The 9,849-nt window shown below is 37.4% G+C and overlaps 1 protein-coding gene across 1 annotated transcript; it reads right to left on the bottom strand.

Annotated features, from left to right (window-relative positions):
- Positions 1-70: 70 nt before the first annotated feature.
- LOC131772647 (acyl-coenzyme A synthetase ACSM3, mitochondrial) lies at positions 71-9,677 on the bottom strand. Its single transcript, XM_059088603.2, has 15 exons — positions 9,369-9,677; positions 8,550-8,650; positions 8,224-8,336; positions 7,474-7,592; positions 6,859-6,926; positions 6,722-6,776; positions 6,434-6,555; positions 5,575-5,935; positions 5,125-5,205; positions 4,663-4,764; positions 4,323-4,374; positions 3,665-3,740; positions 2,831-2,930; positions 2,336-2,452; positions 71-1,854 (listed from the first exon to the last, which is right to left on the bottom strand). The coding sequence occupies exons 1-15, from the start codon at positions 9,630-9,632 to the stop codon at positions 1,774-1,776; spliced, it is 1,812 nt and encodes a 603-aa protein (XP_058944586.2). The 5' UTR covers positions 9,633-9,677; the 3' UTR covers positions 71-1,773.
- Between the last annotated feature and the right edge of the window lie 172 nt (positions 9,678-9,849).

Raw genomic sequence — 9,849 nt, 5'->3', positions numbered from 1 at the left:
TCGAGAGAATTGGCCTACGCAAACCAAAACAACCAAAACACATCTGGTCGGTAAGAACAATAAGACAAAAAACCTCACGGTCAGAAAACATTTATTATGACGCTTATCCGGAAACAGCCGTTTGCAAGATGAAAATATCGAACAAAACAGACAAACAAACACTTGGTGTGATATCGAGTGTTGTAGAACCAGAGCCAAACTAACCACAGTATCAGGACAAAGGAAAACGACCCACGGAGCCAATGAAACCTCAAATTAGGTAAAATTAAGCGAACTGTCCGAAACACGGATAAATGCGAGTAATAACGCCGCGAGTTATTCCTTTTAATATTATTTGCATCTTATTTGTTAAGGAAGTGGTGCGAGGTTTCTATACATATTTATGAGCGAAGTAAGGACTGGGTCGCACGAGAACGAATTCCACTTTTTTCAAATGTTTCGCGGAGAAAAATTGACAAAAATTTTAAATTTTCCAAATTTTGGTGGTGGTCGCATCAAATAAGTTTCAACCAAAACTTGACCGATGGGTAGATGAGACAATCGAAAACCCATCTCGCTCTTTAGAGCCCGAATAAACCAAAACATCTCGCGCGAATTACAGAGAATTAAAGAATCGTTATTTCGTGGCTTTGTAGTTTTCTTCCTGGGACTTCGTTTTTCAGTCTCAGACAAAAAACATAGAAATTTTAGTTTTTTCGGTGCAGTACTAACTGACTTTTTGTGGATGAAGGGGGAAAATTTCTAAAGAAACTATGGAGCTGCGTCGGTGAGAGAGTATAACAGGTAGTTTGGTTCCCGTTAAGAGTTTCAAAGCTGACGTTTCGAATGTTAGCCCCTCGTCGTAGCAAAATACTTTTTTGGGGTTGCGTCTGGTTTACGAAGACATAGAAACTGGGGACGTATTAATTTCACGCTACTTTTTTCATAGATTTACATTTACACAAACAAAATTAGCTCTAGTGTGACCCAGCCCTAGAGAAAACAAATGTAATCTCCGATTAAATTACTATTAACAGTAAATTGATAATTTGCCTTATTTGACGAAACTCCTAAGTATTGGCTTCTACTAAGAAAAAAAAAACTTTTAACCGGTAATTAATACTGTCTATGAAAATTACTATTTCTCTATTTGATAGATGTTTTATCGTAGTGAACAAAACTCCTATTATAACCAATTGATAGTTGTGTAAGACGAATCTAGTTAACCGGCTCTAAATCATGGCAAGGAAAATTGGGGAACAACTCCATCAATTAAAGGAAGGATTTCCAATGTAAATACTTCCTAAAAAAAAAAAAAGAAACGAATCTCTTAGTAAAAGTTAGAAGTTTACTCCGAGACTTTCTATCTCATTTTATCGGATTAAAAAGGAAAATTATACCGTCATTTTTTAAAACTTTTTCTTGTTTAGTTCCTGAGAGCACTGTTATAGTTACACTGAAGCAGCTAATGTATTGTAACGCATGATAATGATAGCTAAAAATTGTTTAAACGCTTTATTTTCCAAATCAGTTGTACTCCTTTGTGTTTGTCGACGCCTGTCGTAGAAAACAGTTTACTACGGTTTCTTTATAGAGAGGACAGGTTTTTCTGTGTCGCAAAAGCATACCAAAATATGGTGGCCTCGGAAATCAGGTGATTACTTGTACAAACTGCACTTTACTCATTTCGATTGTCATTATCTACCGTGTGTTGTTAGAAATTAGATGCTTACGAAGGATAATGCTATAAATTTTTTTGTAACAAATAGTGAGTTATGTTTGATTATATTTCATTTAAGACCATTCCTTCTGTCTCAGTTCTACTCTTCTAATCTTGCCGCTGACTGTCTTGGGTAAGCTATCCACAAACTCAATCTGCAAAGTAATTCAGGAAATGAGTACATTAAAAGATTCGTTTCCTAAAGTAGAGTGTACACCCCTCTTTCACATGCAAGTAGCGGGATAGAATGCTAATCTCTTACATTTATGTATATTAGCCTTCCTGGCCTCGACAACTTTAAAAACAACAGGATTTTCGCGTAAAAGTGAGCCTCAGGGGGCTAAAATGCATAATTTGAATCAAAGGATAATAATCATTTACGCCATTGTGGAAAGGTCTATTTTCTTTAATTCAAAATGTTTTTTTGGCGAAGCCTTTTTTCAAAACATTGCTTCAATCTTTAAATCTACCACCTCCAAAATCAACGCTTATAATTTCTCCAGCGACCTACCACAACGTACTAGCAATTTACAGGCATTTCAACATTTCACATGTTCGTCATTCCTAGTGGAATTTCTCAAGCGTTTTAGTTCATTCCTTGTTCAGCCAAGGTCGATCTAACCGTCGACAGGTTACCTTTCTCGGATACTTGTACGGTGCTGTTGTTTCTTTCACGTGGTCTTGTAATTCCTGGACCAATGCTTCTCTGTCTCCAGTAAAATGTGGTGAGAGAGTAACAAAGGCTTTCACAATCTATACACAAACGAAAAAAAATGAACAAAGAAGTTAATCAATTAAATCCTTCCAGAAGCTTACGTTACCCGCTTTTTTTAGGGCAAACTATTTGAAGACGTTTTCATCGAGTATACGCTTCAATTTGGTAAGCTCGGTATCATAAGGATAACATGAAAAACACAAAGCTTAATTTATTTTAGAGCATCACAGTTTTAATGTCTGCCAAGATACTCAGTTTTAAAATAATAACCTGTTCCTCATGTTAATCTTAGTTATAACGGCTCCTATGTAAGTGGGTCCAAATGTACATCTCGGCTGGTGAGCATCCTTTAAGATATTTGTTACTTAAACAAGGACTTTTCCTTGTACCTCCCTATCAAAGTCCACTCATCTCACCTCCCCCCTTAGGGAATCGGGACTACTGACAACAGCTGCCTCTGCGACTGCTTGGTGTTCTATCAAGGCGCTTTCAACCTCGAATGGACCAATTCGATAGCTTAAAAATTCAAACAAACACAAATAAACAAGAAGAAAACGAAAAATGTACACAAGGGAAAAAAAGAAAAATATTTAACAAAATAAATGTGGACTAGTTTTAAAGAGTATTTGACAATATTCCACCGTGTGAATGTAACTTGTATGCAAAAGGTTTGGACTACTTCTGCGATGGAGGGTTCTGAGTGATAACATCTTAACTTTGTAAACAGCACATGGCGCGCGATGCTCAACGATTGTTCTTAGAAACTCTGAAAGGTATCTGATGAGTTTCTTTGACGAGACAAAAAGCCGCGTCATACCAGCTACGAGCTATTTTGTCACAGGTATTAACAATTTCTATTTCAATCTCTGATCATATTCATGGGGCTTTTAGGAACGTTAACAAATGGTACGCTCCACAAATGATACACCTTATGATTTCCTTCAGATCGCGGGAGATAAGTTGGTTTCACTTGCGTTTGAATTAAAAGTGAGATGATTCTATTTTTTTTACTATTACCTTGACTTTGGGGGTTGTTCTGAGTCTTTGTTTAAATCCCAATCAGGCTTAGTGTGACATTTTGGCAAACTCACTTCTACTTATTTAATCAAAAAGTACCTAACTCATTTGCTCGTTCGTTTACGTATTGTTTCTACTCTGTTACAAAAAATGCCTTTCATGCACGTACTGATTTATTTACACATTTATTATTGATTAAAAATAAAATGTTCAAACCACATTAAGCTACCAACCCCGCTGAGAGTATGACGTCATCAGATCGACCAACAAAATAAAAGTAGCCGTCTTTGTCTTTGTAAGCTTTATCACCTAAAGCATAATGTTCAAGATGAGAAAAATACAGGAACGGTTAAGAGGTATGGTAACTCTTTGATAGATCCAAAGTCTTCTATCATCACGCTACAGCTCGTTCTGTTTTTTTTCATTGTTTGTGTGTATGCATGCTCTCTTAGTCATTTCCTCTGTTCAGTCCAACTTGTTATTGAAGAATTTATTTTAATGTTTGTTTTCCTTCCGCCTCGATTAGCGTCGGTATTTTGCGGGTTGGGATTGTTAAATATGTATTTCAATTCAGTGCTAAAATAAATAAAGTTTGTTTTTGTTCGTTGTTTTGTACAGCAGGCCGAGATAAAACAAGATCCTATATTTTAAAGGTCCAAGGTGTTTTAGTGGATTGATCTAAACTTAAAGAAGGTACAGAGGTTATACATCAAACGTCGAAAAGGCCTCTGGTTCATAAAATTTCATCAAAAAGCATCGGCCGTAATTTCATTATTAAGTTTAGTCATGAAGACTATCGAAGAATGTGGTGAACATTATGCATGCTTGGAAAAACTGAGGTTTCTAGATCTAGGGACTTAAATTTAACATTTACAATTATTTTTAATTTACCAGTCCAATAGAAATTATCATGCAACACAGCATTTGTTCGATCAGGATCATCCTGTATAAGAAAAAAAAAACACCTGAGCCGAAGGTCTGATTCGTTTTAGAGTGTTAAATTTTTGGTATTTCAGTCGATTTTTGCTCTCTAACATGACCTGGTTATGTTAATAAATTAAATTAGAGGCCCTAAATCGTTTTCCTGGATTAACGACATTGTTTATCTCAGCGAAAAACACTGTCGCACGGGGGCCTGTTTTTGTTTTGTTTTGTTTTTCATGTTACTTTTTTAAAAGGGTAAAAAGCTAGAAAAGAAACAAACACGTAAAATTGAAAATGTGAAAATTACCACGTAGCGATTAAAAAGTCCCACAGGTCGGTTTGATGAAACTTCCACAACAACTTCACCTTCTACTCCATCCGGGCATTCGTTCCCTTGTTCATCCACAATCTAAAAAATTAGACTTATTACGTTCTTTATGCCGTATGAACTCAAATAATAACTCTAAATGAGTGACCGTTAGCTGGAGATAAATAGATAACTAATTCCCGTTTTTAATTTTACAGCATTCGTTTAAAATTTTTATATCTTATCAAATTTGCATTCATCTGTTTACAATGCTTCGAACTCAACTTTTTCCCCAAAGTTTGCGGTTTGGTGCCACAAAGTTTGAGAATGATTCCTTGACATCGAGCCAAAAAGGACATGTTGTACAATAAAACAATCCCCATCATAACCACTAACACCACCCGTCGGTATCAAATGAAAAACTTGCTTCAAAGGACAAATATAACTGGAAAATTCACCAACCTTTAAGTTGCATCCTGGCGCGGGCTTACCCATGGATCCCGGCCGATTTTCGAGGCAACGAAAGGTGCCGCACAGCAGGGTCTTAAGTTAAAAAACGAAATTTAGAAAATATGACCTCTGATATATCAAAGAATCGCCAATTTGTTAGATTACGGTTATTTTGAGGTCAAGATTAACTGTCTATGTTCTTACACTATGTGTACAAACCAGTTACTTAGAGTGCCAACGCGCTTAATATGAAGTGACAGTCCCTAATACTGTTTGCTGCCAAATAACATCACCAGAAAAATATCGTCCGATTTACTGTAGAAACATAATCGGAAATGCCATTTTTTGTACCTAACTGAGGACTAAACTGTTGTGAAAGTAAAGTTAGCGTAGTCCTACTAGGGGGATTCATTTGTGTACGTAAGGAAAATTGATCGCATCTTCTTGTTTGACTAAACTTACAGTTTCAGTTTGACCATATCCTTCTCTTATCTCCAGCCCAGTCATCTCTCGCCACTCAGTTCCGACCTCAGGATTTAAAGGCTCTCCTGCGCTTATACAGTGCCTCAATGACGGAAACTTGTATTTGCTAAGGTCCTCTTGGATCATCATTCGATAGGCTGTGGGGGCCGAGCAAAACGTGCTTATTGGGTACTTTTGCAGCGCATCTAATATAGATACGGGCTCAAAACGTGCCTTATGGTACACGAATACGCAGGCACCTTGAGACCATGGGCCGAAAAAGCTGCTGTACGCAGATTTTGCCCAGCCCGTGTCAGAGAGGTTCCAATGGACATCCTCTGGAATATTGTCCAACCAAAATCTGTGTAGCGAAGCAAAAGTATTTCGAACTGAGCGAATACAGGCTACTCGATAAATCATGAGTGTTAAAACAGTGTCAGTGAAATTTGAACAACACTGAAGGTTTGCTTTTAAAATGAAATGAAACTGCTTTACCTACGGACACGCTAACTAACAGTCATTTTCTTGGATTTTGCTTTCAAAGTTAGCCATCAACAGACGGAAACATCTTATTTCAACATTTTTCATTCTGAGCTTTTTCTTTTTCTCTTTGGGTGCCTGTCGTATCATTTTCCACAAAAATAATAAAGAAAACATGAAATTGACTTCAATGATAACCTGATATCACTTCTTGACGTCATATCTCGTTACCTTACCAACCACAAGAAAACGTGAGAAAAGGCGAAGTGGTCTTGAGAAAATCCCCTTGAAATAACCAGCGTAAGTCTTCAGTGCCCGGCAAGTTACGATGAAATCAATAATGTGCAACTATAAGTCTTGACCGCTACATCAGACTTACTTTCCAGTAGTAATGTGCCCCAAACCACAACTAGCGTGTGTGTGCTCTGCCATCTTTGGGAGTCCTGTTGTTCCACTTGTGAAAAACACCGTCACTGGTTCGTTACTCAGTGTTTCTTCGCACTGAAAAACATTTAACAACACCTAATATCTCGTGTTCACACAGAGAGAGAATTCGCCTAGATAATTAAATGAAACGGCAGGATCTTCACCAAATCGAAGAGCTTACTCTAAAAATAGTATCGTAGTATATTGATATCCACAAATTGTTGGAAATAAGAGTACTTACTTGATGCTCATTTGAAGCCTGAGCGTAGAGGTCTTGGAAAGGAAGCCACCCTCTCCTAAAACACAAAAAAATGCTTAAGTCAATATAACCCTTGAGTATTATTTGATATAATGACACCAAGAAAGGACTGTCTTTACCTGTCTGGAGTCTTTTCATCTTCTTTCACGAGTAACTTAGATTTCAAATATGGTGAACAATTAGCAACCTTCAATGAAAGAGAAAAGCTGTCAACATTTTATTAGACAAATTTAATGCAGTTCCACGTCGTTTCTGGTTGATCATCTACCGACCATTTATTCACAATGTTATCATTCAACATCAAGGACCTCAAAAACTTTTTTGACTTTCAAGATTCACCTAATATCTCTTTTGTTTCCGACGAGTTGCTGATAACTGCATACAAGTTCAACATAATTTCACAGACTATCCTGACTTTCTTAGAGAAGTAACCTACTGCCTTTGTTAAGAATAATCTTACTATTCACACCATTTCAGCACAGTTTGAAACAAAGTAACCATACACGACTCTGCCAAGAAGTTGAAACAGGTTCCGTTTTGTCGCCTCTAACCAGTAAGTGGTTTATGATATGCAAAAAAAGTTTGTTTTTTTTTTACCTTGAGAGCTTAAAAAAAGAGCTCTCTCTTTTTGCAAAATATTAATTTCATTCATCTTATTTTTTAAAGCAAAATATAAGATTGTGTTTTGCGACTAAGTCTAACCGCCATAACACCTAACTCTTTCAATAATGTACCTCATCGACGAACGCAGCACTTTCCTGGTCTGCAATGATGCAAGTCGCCTTAGAAGCCAGCAGCCGTGACTCGATGTCTTTCGCTCGTAACTGAGTTGATCCAGGACTGATAATAGTTCCTTAAAAAAATCAACCCAACATATCACTAACTGGTCTTCTCCATAGACCTTGAGATGTCACGCAATAAGCGTTACTTGACAAACTAAAGAGAAATTAATAAATAATTGAATAAAGGGGTAAGTTTCTAAAGAAACTGTGGTGCTGCGTCGGTGGGAGAGCATAGCAGGTAATTTAGTGTTAACAACTGAGTTGAAAACATAAATTGGCCACCGTAAAGAGTAAAACGGTGGCCAATTTACGTTTTCAACTCAGTTGTTAACACTAAATTACCTAATAAATAATCGGATTCTTTGGACTTGAAAGACATGTGCTTTGTCCATAAGAGATGTGAGAATAAAAAATACAGAAGAAAAAACCAAAGGTAACGTGCAAGATTGCAACTCTCATGCTTTATTGTCCTGCTACAATGGCTAATTTGCAAAATGTCAAATGCTGATAAAAGGCGACCAAATTTAAGTATGTGCACCTCAAAACGGAAGATATACAGAAATGGGAAAGATCTGTATGTACACCTGATTGAAACCTCAATTTACAGACAGAGCAAAGGGAATAAGGCATAGTGCTACAAATCTAGGTGGTATCCGAAATGATGTGATTTTGAAAGTATATATTATCACTACCAGTTTATACCTGTCCGTAGGCAAGCGATGTTGATGAGCCACCATTCTGGAAGTCTCGGCAAAATGACCATGACACGATCCCCCCTCTGGACATCACATGCACCCGCTAGAATATTCGCAGTTCTTGAAAATAAAAGGAGAAGATACATGCAGCTACATCCTTTCACAAGTTCACTGAAGGAGACCATAAACGTTTTGGAAATAAGAACTGCCGATGACAAATCTACTGAGATCAGCTCTTCACTGTATGAAACACAACTTAATTTGCTGCCCCCTCAACTGATAAAGTCTCAGTACCAAAAATTACGGGCTACGTGATGCATTCTTAATATTCACCTTCTGCTGTTTTCTGTAAGTTTCTGGAATGACCATTTTATTTCTTTTCCTTTATCGTCGACCCACCAGAAGGCTGGGTTATTTTCTGTTCGTTCTCCTGTCTAAGAAATAATGAAGTTTACGAAAAAATTGTGAAAATTAAATTGAGTTTTAGGGAGTGCACTGGATTGCCACAATTCACCATTCGCAAAGGTGAGAAGGACAAAATTTCTTCAAGAAGTTTTAGAATATCATTTGACATATAGTTCTGCGTTTGTAAGGTAGGTTTTACAGCGAGCGACGTATCATCTTTCTTTTACACAGGTGAATTTTCATGCTCATGTAAATTCGAGATTATATGGAACGAAAACAGTTACGTGACAATGATGCTGTCACGTAAACTCCACAAAACGGAATTTTCACCCATTTTGATTCAAAATTAAGCAAAATGATCGCGCATTACGTGATCTATTGTTTTAAGATATGAAGCTAGGTTTTTGTGTTGATTAAATTTTAAAACGCACTGGTGTACCATGAGAATTTCAAAACTGAAAATGAATCATTTTAAGCCTGCCGTAGAAAGCTGTAACTAAGTTTTCCGTCGAATCAAGCCACTAGAAACTTAACTCGTGCCATAAATTTCCGACCTTGAAGGCTTTCATGAAGAAAAAATTGGCAATTTGAAACAAATGGTTACTGAAGCTGAGACGTTTAAACCTCGCGTGCCGCTGATCAACCAAATCAGTTGAACTTTGACTTTCACATTCATTGACAAATTAGACGATCAACCGAGACGAATTAGAGAACAATAACTCGGTATCAGAAAACTTTCGTTCAAACCTTCTCTTTTTGCGCCCATTCATCAAGAACATTGGCAAAGTTAAAGTATTCTGGAACTCTGATGTGAAATTCTCTCCGCTCTTTCTCGTAGTCCGTGAATCCAACTTTCGAATCAAACACTGGCGGTGTTGTTGCGTGAACATGTCCAGAATTCCACCGTGAAAGGATGCAATCAATTGCTGCAATAGACCCATGGTGTATCCTAGATGATCTCCATGATTGAAAGCGAAACCTAAGCGCTGAAGCTAAGCAAACCAGCCGCATTTCGATCGCCACCAAGATTGATTCACCGCATGATGGTCGAGTTGGATTGCGTTACAATTTGGTGGAATAAATTAACTTTGATTTATCGGTCAGCGGAGCCTGGGCCGACCTTTTCTCAGCTTATTACAAACTAAGGGATGGAAGGTATGAACGACAGTTGTGGTTATGAGAGGTATACAGGCCTGACTCCGCTGTTTCCGCCCGCATTTTTTTTACC

The sequence above is a fragment of the Pocillopora verrucosa genome, chromosome 4, assembly GCF_036669915.1.
Source record: "Pocillopora verrucosa isolate sample1 chromosome 4, ASM3666991v2, whole genome shotgun sequence".
In the NCBI taxonomy this organism is placed as follows: domain Eukaryota; kingdom Metazoa; phylum Cnidaria; class Anthozoa; order Scleractinia; family Pocilloporidae; genus Pocillopora; species Pocillopora verrucosa.
The sequence above is the reverse complement of the archived record's forward strand: the minus strand, read 5'-3'. Positions and strand labels throughout refer to the sequence as shown.

Bases quoted from the DNA above. Each gene is read 5' to 3' on its own strand.
- LOC131772647 (XM_059088603.2), bottom strand. From the start codon at position 9,632: ATGCGGCTGGTTTGCTTAGCTTCAGCGCTTAGGTTTCGCTTTCAATCA. The intron at 5,206-5,574 runs GTAAGTTTAGTC...TTTTAACTTAAG, and splicing joins GATATGGTCAAACTGAAACT to ACCCTGCTGTGCGGCACCTT. The intron at 4,375-4,662 runs GTAATTTTCACA...TTTCTTATACAG, and splicing joins GACTTTTTAATCGCTACGTG to GATGATCCTGATCGAACAAA.